The sequence below is a fragment of the Ruditapes philippinarum genome, unplaced genomic scaffold, assembly GCF_026571515.1.
Source record: "Ruditapes philippinarum isolate M1 unplaced genomic scaffold, ASM2657151v2 ctg21472_1_1_1_1, whole genome shotgun sequence".
Lineage (NCBI taxonomy): Eukaryota > Metazoa > Mollusca > Bivalvia > Venerida > Veneridae > Ruditapes > Ruditapes philippinarum.
Window position 1 is genome coordinate 310 of NW_026866558.1, and position 11,980 is coordinate 12,289.

The 11,980-nt window shown below is 33.8% G+C and overlaps 2 protein-coding genes across 2 annotated transcripts; both read left to right on the plus strand.

The window, feature by feature from the left end:
- Positions 1-560: 560 nt before the first annotated feature.
- On the plus strand, positions 561-2,887 carry LOC132732910 (uncharacterized). Its single transcript, XM_060719437.1, has 2 exons — positions 561-1,396; positions 2,762-2,887. The coding sequence occupies exons 1-2, from the start codon at positions 1,211-1,213 to the stop codon at positions 2,885-2,887; spliced, it is 312 nt and encodes a 103-aa protein (XP_060575420.1). The 5' UTR covers positions 561-1,210.
- A 161-nt stretch (positions 2,888-3,048) lies between these two features.
- LOC132732911 (uncharacterized) lies at positions 3,049-5,128 on the plus strand (the record flags this gene model as incomplete). The annotated part of the gene is given in 2 exon segments (XM_060719438.1): positions 3,049-4,191; positions 4,973-5,128. Coding segments are annotated over 2 exon segments (1,299 nt in total), but the record flags the coding sequence as incomplete, so codon positions are not given.
- Positions 5,129-11,980: the final 6,852 nt, after the last annotated feature.

The window sequence follows — 11,980 nt, forward strand, 5'->3', positions numbered from 1 at the left end:
TTGGAATTCAAAACAACTTCATACAATTGTCAAACACAATAAGGGGAAGTGCAGTGCACAAGAACCATAACTCTATCTAAAGTAATTACAGAATTATTGCCCTTTGTTGCTTTTCCATTGCCTTTTTTGTCCAGACCATAACTTGAAGACTAAATGGTTGGAATTCAATATAACTTCATACAGTGGTCAAGCACATTGAGAGAAAGTGCAGTGCACAAGAACCATAACTCCATCTTGACTAATTACAGAGTTATTGCCTTTTGTTACTTTTCCTTGTCCAGAGCATAACTGGAAAACTACTGTTTTGAATTCAATATACAACTTCATACAGTTGTCGAGGACATTAAAAGGAAGTGCAGTGCACAAAGAGCCATAAACTCCATTTGACAAAATACAGAGTTACTGCCCTTTGATGGTTTTCCTTGTCAGGAGCATAACTTAAAACCTACTGGTTGGAATTCAAAAATAACTTCATACAATGGTCAAGCACAATAAGAGGAAGTGCAGTGCACAAGAACTATAACTCTATCTTCAAGTATTTATAGAGTTATTGACCCTTTGTTCCTTTTCTTTGTCTTTCTGGACTTATTACAGAGTAATTCAATTAAACTTCATCAATGGCCAACCACATTGAAAGGAAATGCAACATATAAGAACCACAATTATCTTTAATTGCCCACAACCATAACTCTATATTTCAATTCTTTTACAAGGTATTCTATTACTAGTAACATCCTCATTTCCGAAGCAGCCTTGTGGGGGTATTAATCACATTTAGTGATAGTTCTAGTTTTTACTTGTTCTTGTCCACAAAGTAGGAAAAGCGCGTGTTCTCTTTTAGCGGGTCTTCCAGGGCACCTGTTCTGGGAAACGTGGGGTTTTTCACAGGAAAAACTAATTTAAGTTTAAATATTATGTCGCTGAGGTGGAAGACATATCTTGTTAATAAATGTATTTATTTGCTAGAAATAAAAAGATAAACCATTTTTAAGTGTGCTTTTTATAAGAATTTTGTTTATATTTGAAAATATTTCATTTTGTATCTTAATATTTTGTTTAGTATGCCCTGTTGAGAGCCCCATTAGAAAGGATGCTGGTACCGATGACGTAAAGTCGCGCGTGTAAGCATACAATAAACGTGTGTAAACACTTGTGCAGTGTAGATCTAAATAGAATCTATAAATAATTAGCGATAACATTTCAATTTATCATGTCCGACAACGGCAACAAACGAAAGAGAGGAGCTTATGGTAAAAAAAAGCAACAAACAAAAACAATGAAGATATTAAAACGCCACCTTCAAAACAAGAAACGTCGGGAGTATACTAGTATTGACAGAGTAGAGTCGGAGTATTCTCATTGTAGAAATAATTTGAACGAACATGGGTTAATACAGGTAAGTGTTCAACAACTATTAAATAATTAGTTAAATATATTTGTAACATGTTTAAAGCATTTTTAGCTCACCTGTTACGTAGTGACAAGGTGAGCTTTTAGGATCATCTTTTGTCCATCGTCCGTCCGTCCGTCGTCAACTTTTTCTTCAAACGACTTCTCTGAAACTACTGGGCCAAATTTAATAAAACTTGACATGGATGATCCTTGCTTTAAGCTCTACCAAAGTCGTTCAAAGTATTTTATTCCATGTAGAACTCTGGTTGCCATAGAAACTTGAAGGGAGATCTTTAAAAATCTTCTTGTCAAAAACTGAAAGGTCTAGAACTTTGATAGTTGGTGTATAGCATCACCTAGTGGTACTCTACAAAGATTGTTCAAATTATGCCCCTGGGGTCAAAACAGACCCCATCCCAGGGTCACCAGTTTTACATAGACTCCTGTAGGGAAAATCTTAAAAAAGCTTCTTGACAGAAACGGTTAGGCATAGAGCTTTAATATTATGTATGCAGCACCATCTAATGGTCCTCTACCAATGTTGTTCAAATTATGCTCTTAGGGTCAAACCTAGCGTTGACCCGGGGGTCACAAGTAAGTTATATAGGGAAAATCTTAAATTTTGTTAAAAAATCATCTTGACAGAAACCGTAAGGCCTAGGGCTTTGATATTTGGTATGTATCACCTAGTGCTCCCCGCAAAGCTTGTTCAACATTCACTCCCTGGCGGCAAATGCCCCCGCACCTGGGCGGGACCCATTCCTTCACACAACCATCCCCTGTGAGAAACCATAAGCCCCTAGTCTCGTAGCTTTGACTAGTTGGCACGTAATATAACCTAATAGTCCTGTACCAATATTGTTCAAATTATGCCCCTGGGGTCAGTGAAAAAATGATCAAGCCATAGGGGTCACCAGTTTTTGAATTATAGTTAGGTGGAAATTTTTTTCAAAAACCATAAGGCCTAGAGCTTGCATATTTGCCATATTAAATCAGCTAGTGGTCCTTAATGAAGTTTTTCAAATTAAGCCGCCCTGCTGACTCTATTATGCATAGCCTCCACCTCACCAGAGTCCTATATTTACAGTGTAATTCTTCCAAGAACTATCAGCCCGTGAGCGTTCCGCAGCCGGCCTCTCGGGCCCTGCTTGTTTATTAAATCATCCTCTACACTCACTTAATCAATTCTCTCTTTAATGTAAGCGTAATTGATATGCAAGAAAAATAAATTGCTGACTATTTTAATAGTAACTATTAACTAGTATTAGTAGTAATCTTCAACCAAGTTTGTTCAAACCATGATTACTTGCTCTGCTTACTTGAAATAGCAGAGACAGTACTAAATTGAATGACTTTCTTAATATTTCAGTGTACTGATGATGAACTTGAAGACAGCAGTGACTCTGACCTAGAATGTGTCCTAAATATGGATGACAATGAAAGTCAAACAGAGAATGATGAACTAGAAATAATGTATTTTGAAGATGACGACTGACATTTTGTTACACGTCCAAAGAAGATCACCCGATACTTCAACCGGCACGGAGCATCACCAGATGCCACCCCCCTTTGTCACACCCCATGGAGTCGACATTACTGTACCCACCATCTCAATGTCTATTCCCCCGCCCTGGCCTTATATTATTTTAGAAAGTTACAATCTAGCTGGAGATGCTATTCAGCAGCTTCTTGACATTTTTGCTTATGTTCTGCCTGACAGCAACAAAGTATGCAACAGTTTACATGCATATAAATCTTATTTCAATCGTTTAAAAAATCCTCTTCAGTACCATTACTACTGTCCAGTTTGCAAACAATCAGTTGAAAATAAAGAGGTAAAGCAATGTGAAAATCAAAAATGCTTGACAGATTTTTCTGAAAGAGAACTGCCTTATTTTCTCCACGTCCCTGTGATCAATCAGATAAGATCATTTTTCTCACATGCTGGGTTTTATGTATCACTTCAAGGTCGTTTCACTAGACAGACTATGGGTCAACTAAAAGATGTTTATGATGGATATTTGTATCAAAACATGTGTATGAACAATGGTCCACTCAGTGATCCGGAAAATGTGTCGTTTCTTCTGAACACAGATGGTGCCCCAGTTTTCAAAAGTAGTAAATTTTCGATTTGGCCTGTGTTCTTGTCAATAAACGAGCTGGACTTCAAGTTAAGAAATCTTCCACAAAACATGATTTTGTCAGGTCTTTGGTTTGGAGGAGAAAAACCAGAAATGAACACATTCCTTGAACCATTACTTGAAGAGTTCAAGAGGTTTGGAAAAGGTGTTGAGTGCTTTTCACCTGATAAGGGTAAATTCATTTGCAAGGGTTATTTATTAGGTGCAACTGCAGACCTTCCAGCTAGAGCTTTGCTATGTAATTCTGTGCAATTTAATGGATCTTTTGGATGTTGGAAATGCCTTCAAGAAGGTAAAACAGCTGCAAGAGGTCAAGGTCACACACACACATTTCCTTTTAATGCTGAAAACCCAGCAGGGCCGAAAAGAACCACCGAGCAAGCTCTTCGAGATGCAGACTTGTGTCATCATACTGGTAAAAGGGGAGAAAACGCCATCAATCGCGAAATCAAAGGTCTCTTCCTAGGCTCGTCTTCTGTTCCTCAACCATTTGATTCTCTGTTGAAGGATAGCTACTACGACTATCACCTGCATGTGTACCTACTTTGTGTACCAAGCGACTCTCCCTCTAACTTTGTGGTTCTCAACAGACTCCTTTCGAAAAGAAAACTTTTAGTACTTTCATCACCACCTGTATCTACAGTTATAATGGCCTGTCGTACACAACATCATCCCCCCAAACCCTAGATTGTCAGCTACCACGATCAACTTGTACAGGACATAAAAAATATACTGGAAGGGCATCCAGAATTTCAAAATTTCCTGTTATAGCTATGGTTGTATCCATTACTAGAGAGGTGTGATTGATGATGAGCGTTGGCTGCATTACTCACTTCTTGTTTCAGCCATTTTTATACTGCTTCAAGATGGTATAATTGAAAGCAACCTAAAGAAGGCTGAAAAAATGATGGAAGAATTCTGTCGCAGATTTGAAGAGTTGTATGATGTTTGCTTTATGACACTTAACATACACCAACTACTTCATTTGGTTGAAAATGTCAGAAATTTTGGCCCTTTGTATACACACAGTTGCTTTCCATTTGAGGACAAGAATGGAAAATTACTAAAAATGATTAAGGGTACACAAAATGTTGACCAACAAATCATAAAAGGAGTTTCCTTTTTACAGAAACTACCCGAGTTAAGACATAGTTGCATTCCCTCTGGTTCATACATTTCAAGCTTATGTGAATCTATTGAATTTCCTCAGTTATTGAAAAGAGGTGAGCAAATTAAACCTGGCATTTATATACTCGGAGCGCTTTTTTACAGAGAATTAAACCAAGTAGAAGTAAATGCTTACGAGACCTATATTGGCCATGCGTCCATTCCAAGCAAATATAAACTGTTTACACGTATAGAACTTAATGGTCAAACAATTTATGGCACACAATATAAAAGAATGAAAAACAGAGACAATTCAACAATATGTTATAAAGATTCAGATGGATGTGATAACTATGGAAAGGTGTGTTTCTTCCTTTATGAGAGTATATATAAGGAGTTGTTAGCTTTTTTGTCAACACTGAAGCCAGCAGACAATGAATTTAAGGTCCAGCATATTGTACCAGTAATGGCAACTAAAGATATGAAATGTATACTTGTCTCAAATATTAATTTTCTTTGTCTCTCAGTGTCTTTTGATAATAAGATATATGTATGCAAACAGCCAAATACCATGTTAAAAGTTTAGTATTGTATAGTCTTTTTTAATTAGTTTTTTTTTAATTGAATATCATGAAACCTATGTCCTTCTCTTTTAAGGGTTTAATTATGAATATTTTAAATTTTTCAAATGAAATTCTTAACAAACTGTTTCACAGTCTTAAATTTGCACTTATTGCAAATTGTTGCCCTCAATCAGTGTTGTATATAATGTACAGATGCTTCTTTTCGCATTTTTAGCTCGACTTTTCTATGAAAAGGGGAGCTATCCTACTCGCCCCGGCGTCGGCGTTGGCGTCACACCTTGGTTAAGTTTTTCGTACCACCCCACTTTATTTCAGAAGTATTACAAGTATGGCTTTGAAACTTACCATACTTGTTCACCATCATAACCTCCATCTACAGACAAGAGTACATAACTCTGTCAAGGTTTTTGACAGAATTATGGCCCTTTTTTTGACTTAGAAAGTGTATTGAGCTTGGTTAAGTTTTTTGTACCACCTCACTTTATTTCAAAACCATTGGAGGTATTGCTTTGAAACTGACCATACTTGTTTACCATCACGACCCAACCAACAGACAAGAGGACATAACTCTGTCAAGGTTTTTGACAGAATTATGCCCCTTTTTGACTTAGAAAATACATTGAATATGGGTAAAATCCACTTATTGCCTTAACCCTTTGAGATATTGCTTTGAAACTTTTAATGCTATTTCACATCATTACCCCCATCTGTACGCAAGAGAAGGTAACTCTGTCAAGGATTTGTTTTAAAAATTAAGGCCTTTTATCGACTTACAATCTTGGTTAAGTTTTTAGTACCAGTCCACTTTTTGACTGAACTGTTTGAGATATTAATTTGAAAGTTGGAATACTTGTTTACAATCATGATTCCCAAACATGTCAAGGAGAAGGTAATTCTGTCAAAGATTTTATTTGAATTATGGCCCTTAACTGTCAATGTTTTGTATTATAGGCAAGCACTATTTAAGGCTCAACTCAGTTTTTTTTTCTTTCTTACCAGCCCTCTTTTGACTTAAACATTTCAAACTTTGCTGCAGTGTTCAAGGGTATCACACAATTCAGTAAAATAATTCTTCACTAAATATCTTAATGCTCATGGCCATTGTTCACTTTAAAAATACAGAGATTCTTGTATTGCCTTTTACTGCAAAAACTTTTTTTATTGGCAAGCAATAAAAAAGTCGAGCGCGCTGTCTTACGGACAGCTCTTGTTCTATTCTTTAGTCGCATTTTTCTATTCTTTAGTAAGTGTTTAAATGGTCACATTTTTTTTTCTGATGATGTATTTATGTGTACATTTAAAAAAATAGCATTTGCTAACTTTTTATGTTTTTTTATTTGAACCTTTTTTTCATATATATATTGATTAGTTAAAACTTTCAGTAGGTAATTAAACATTTGTTAATTGGTGTTTTAAGAACACTTGAAACTGTTGCCTTTGGTGTCAGTGATATTTTGAACTGTTAACTAAGGTTATAGGCTTTTGAGCAACAGGTTCGACTGATAAACAAACATCCATCTAACAGCATTTTACTGGTTTAAGCATCACAGTGATTATGGGTATTTTTCTAAGATATTGTAATATCTAGAATAATAAGATGTTCCTGTCTACTATTTACATGTATGTATAAATCAGTGCACACCATTGTGATACAAATTGCTATTTTTAATGTCTTATAATTGATACAGCATAATCTGATCTCTTGGGAGTGTCTCAATATTGCTTTTCACTGCTAAATCAGAACATTAAAAAAATGTACTTTGTAGGTATAAAATAAATTAAGTATATTATTTTGTAACTGATTTTGTTTTGCATAGCTGTCTAGTATATACCTCACATCAAAATATTAGGATGAATATTGGTAATTCCTGTCAGTTGTCAGTTGTAACTACTTTGTAGAAAAGTACAAAAATTCTGTATCATACAAAATCTGTCTGCTAAACTAATTCTAAGTTGGAAAATCTGCTGGTTTTTAAAAACTTAAGAATGAAAATTCTATTTGCATAATATTCTGCCCGTAATTTTTTCTGTTTTGGGCAGGACTATGTACAGAATCCATAGTAAATCCTGAACAGACTTCAAGCAAATTCTGTGTCTGTGTATGTTTTGTACAGAATTTTGATATTCTGTATGCAACCTAACCAGACTCTGTATTCATTCTGTACAAAGTATGTGTAAAATTTTCATACAGGCTAAAAACTTTATTCATTTTTGGTACAGTCACCTGGGACTTTTGGCATGTTTTGGAAAATTTTTTTTTTTTTAAATTTTTGGGAAAAAGGTTTTTTGCCCCTTGACTTACAAATTGGGAAAATTTGCAATTTTCCAAAAAGTTGATGCCCCTAGACAAAAGTATTTTTTCCGTCCCTCGGGTTTTTTATTGTCCCCCATAAATTGGGGGTTTCCCCTTTGGCCCAAAAGTCCCTTTATAAATTTTTGGGGGTGGAGGTTTTGTTAAATTAGTAAAATGACCCCTTTTTTTTGAGGTCACTGGTTTGGGGCTTTGACTAAAAACCTTTATTTTAAAAATTTTTCACAGAAAACATTTCTTGCAATGCCTCAGGGTTAAATTTAAACCCCGATTTGCCCGGGTGGTAAGGGGCCCAAAAAGCCCCTGTTGATTTCCTTCCGAGTGGTATGCCCGGGGATTCACGCCAAAGACAGCGGGGGTTTTTAGTTTCATTTTTTAAAATTTTTTCCCCCGGGAAAAAATGTATATTTTAGAAACAATATATTTTTTGTTAAACTATTTTTTTTAAAAAAGCTCCCGCTTTAAAACCTCAGTGGAGTTCCTTTAATTTATATCTAAAATTTTTTTTTCCCAAAAAATTTTGGTATTTTAACAAAATGATGACGGCCCTACCCAGAAAAAAATGAAAACAATTTTTATCAAAATTTTGGTTTTTCCCCCTTTTTAACAACTAAGGAAAAAGGAGGTAAAAAAACCCAAAACAAATTATTTTTTAAAATTTTGAAAAGTCAAAAAGAGTGAGTTGAGCTCTGGTATGAAACTTGTTTGGTTTTTCATTGGTCCTTTCTTCTTTTTTTCCCCAAAAAAAAAACCCTAACATAAAAAGTGAGGAACATGCCCAAAAATCGTCCAAAAATTTCTACACAAAGATATTTAATAAATCCCAAAATTTAAATAAACATGCTTTCCCAACATGCTTTTGCAAAATTTAAACTAATACTTCTTTTTTGTTTTTTTCCCCGGGGAAAGATTTTTTATGGATTTTTGCACATTAAGTTGGGCCCCCCTTCTTCCTTCAAAGTTTGTGGGGAAAAAACTCTCGAGAGTTTTCCCCTGTCGGCATTGTTTTTTTGGGAGAAAATTTTCAAATAAGGGACGAATAAAAAATTTTGTTTTCTGCTTCTGTCCTGTGTACGCCCTTTAGCTTTTCTTTAATTCTTCTACTCCACTTTTTTTCCTAACCCACATGTCTAGATTTTCCCAAATTTTTTAAAACCCAATTTGCTGGAAAAGGGGCCATCAATATGTGAAAAAAGGGGTATTCCCAAAAACCCTCCCCGCACCCATTATTTTTTTTTTATATAAATTTTTTGGGAAGGGGGTTTTAAATTAAAATCAAATGGGTAATTAAATGAATGAGATTTTTTAAAATTCAAAATTGTCTTTGAATGAAAAATCAAAAGTTTAATTTTTCTAAACTGCTTGTTTTTTAAAAGTAATAATACTCAGAAATTTTTCCCTAAATAATCACATGAAAAAAGTCAAAAACCCAAAAAGCCCCATGGGGAAAAATTAAAATCATGCATTAAAAATAAAAGCCCCAGGTGGTGCCCCCTTAGTTTTTTTCTCTTGTTGTGGGGGTGTGAAAAACTTTTGGTAGTATTTTTTTAATAATACCCCCTGGAAATAAATTAAAATTTAATTTTTAATTTATGAAAAGGGGGACATGTATGTGTTTATTGGGGACACATAAACTTGGCCCAAATTTTAAATTGTAGTGATATGTAATTGTACCTTAATTTTTTTAAATAAACATAATATACATTGGTTTCTTTTAGGTTTTTTTTTAGTTAATGTATTTTTTGGCCCACTTCAAAATACTTTTGGCCGTTTAAGTTATGGGTTTAAATTTTAAAGAAAATTAATAAAATTTAACATTTTTTTGAAAGGCTCCCCTTTTTCAAAACGTTTTTAAAAACAGATTGGAAAAATACTTTGATAATTTTCACCCCATAATTAAAACAAAATTTTGGGCAAATTTTATGTGACAAAAAACCCCTGGGTTTTTTTGTTATAATTAAAAATTTTTGGTTTTCTCCTTTTTTACCCATTTCCCCCTTTAAAAATGGAAAAAATTTTCTTATAAAAAACGGAAATTTTTAAAAATTTTAATTTTTGGGGGATTAAAGATTAATTATGATACCTATAAAAGCCATTAATATATGTATTTTATGGGAACAAGGATTTTTTTAAAAACTTTTTCCAAAGTTTTCAACACTTAAAAATTTTTTTTGCCCGATTCCTCCCAAAAAAATTGCCGGGGCAAGTACAAATTCTTTTACGAGGAAGTTTGGGTTTTGGCAGTTGGGAAACTGAAAAGGAAACCCCCCTTTTATACGTTTCTTTTTTATGGGCCAACCCCTGGACAATTGTCCGGGGGTTTGGGGGCTTTATCCCCTGGATTTTCCCCAAACTTTAGGATGGGAAAATCCAAAAGCTTTCGGGCCATGGGTTTAAAAAATGGGCCCCCCTACCCCGCCGGGACCAGGTTATAAGTGAATGGTCTCAATAGAATAGTAAGTTTGGTTTTTCATATATATTTTTTTTCGAAAAATTTTTTCAAATGATAAACCCCACATGTTTCCCTTTTTCGATCGAACAAAAAAAAAAGGAAAAAAAAATGGGAGTGATTTTAAAGGGCGAATAAAGCTAAAAGGCCCCAAGTAAGGGGACAAACCCCTTTCTGACTTGTTTGGATGGGGAAATTTTCATTTGGAAAAAACCCCTACTATTCATTGGGTTTTCCGGTTTTAAACCCCGGGGCTTTTTTAACAGCTTTTTTAATGCGGGGAAAAATTTTTAAATTTAAACAAATATTATTAAAATGGTACATAAATTTTATTTATGTATTTTTCCCCAATATGTTTTCTTTTGGGTATTTTTTAAATTTTCGTTTTGGGTTAAAATTGCTAACACAAAAAACATTTCTTGGGGAATTATTGGGGAATTTACAACAATCAAAATGAGGGGGGGTGAAAATACAAAATTTTTCCCTAACCAAATAGGAAATTTTTGTTGTGAGAAACCCTTTTTTTAAAAAAACTTTTTTTCCCCTGAAGCCATTAACAAACCCTGTGCAATCCTTTGATTTTTTTTTAAATTTTCGGGTAGGTTATTCTTTTTAACTGATCCTAAATCGGCGGTATCCCCCATATTTTCAATTTTTTTAACAGTTTTGGGTTTTTTAAAACCGGGGGAAATTTTAAAATTGGGTTTTTCCCTCATTTGGGGCCTTTAAAAAATGGTTTTGGGCGTTTAAAAATTGGGGTTAAAAACGGGTTTAAGTATTAAAGTAGTGTTGTAATATTAAAATAAAGAAGGAAACGGGGGGGGATGTCAGATTTAGTTCGTATTAAAGATAATTCGCTAAAAAGCGAGTTCGTTAAAGTGGGGTTTGACTGTTTACAAAAAACAGGTTATTTAAATGGTGTACCTTGTTCAAACGGGAAAAAAAATGTTTTTAAAAATTTTTATTGCATTTTGATGATATATTTAACTAAACCGGTTTTTAATTTTGCAATTTTAAAGGGAATATTTTTTAAACCCGTTAAAGCCCCAACCCGACTTTTGATAGTGAAGCATTTTTCATGTTAAATAAAAAGTTTAATAAAGGCCCTTTTTTAAAGGAAACCCCATTGGAAAGGGAAAGAAAAATTCGATGAAATTTTTCAATGTTTTGGGCAAAAATTATCATCTGTTTTTTTGTCGTATGCAAAATTGACATCAATTTTTTTATGACAAAAAGTTACGGTTTTTCTCGGTCAGAAGTTGGTTTTTTTCGACGGTTGCCCCGGAAAAGGGTTTTGGGAATTTCCCCCCCTTATCACCCGTGGCCTTTTTGTTTTTTTTTTTTTTTTTTTCAAAAAATATTTTTTTCTTCCCAAACTTTTTTATTAGGAAATCACATTATTGGTTTAAAACCAAAAGCCATTAAATAAAACTTTTAAAAATTTCTCTAAAAGTCAAAAACCCACTTTTTCTTAAAAAAATTATTATTTCCCGGGGTTTTTTTTTGTTAACTTTTTTTATTTTTTGGTTTACTAAAAGCCCGTTTCTAAATTTTGGCTGTTTTGGTTTTAAAAAAAATCTTTTAATTAAAAATTTTCACATTTTTATACAGAAAAAAATTAATACTTTTTTCCTTGGGGTTTGGGTTTTTCTTTTTAAAAATGAAATCTGTATGGCTAATAAAGCGGGGGAACCAGTTCAATAAAATTTCATTTTTGTTTAAACTTTAAAAAAGTGTTTATTGCAAAAATTTTTAGGGGTTTGTGACTTTTTCATTTTATTTAAAAAAAAAATTGTTTAAAAAAAAAAATAGTAATGGTTTTTTTCAAAGCTATGTACTGTTTATGTTAAAAATATTTTGGGTATTTTTATTTTTTTTTATTTTCCCGGGGAAAAGGGAAATTTTGGGGCCAAAATTTTTGGGGATACCCCCCGGCATTTCCCTCCTCGTCTGTCCAAACTGTTTAGCAATTTTGGGTTTTTCCCGGAGGGATAAC

Coding starts and splice junctions, on each gene's coding strand:
- LOC132732910 (XM_060719437.1), top strand. CDS start 1,211: ATGTCCGACAACGGCAACAAACGAAAGAGAGGAGCTTATGGTAAAAAA. Junction 1,397..2,761: donor ACGAACATGGGTTAATACAG/GTAAGTGTTCAA, acceptor TTAATATTTCAG/TGTACTGATGATGAACTTGA.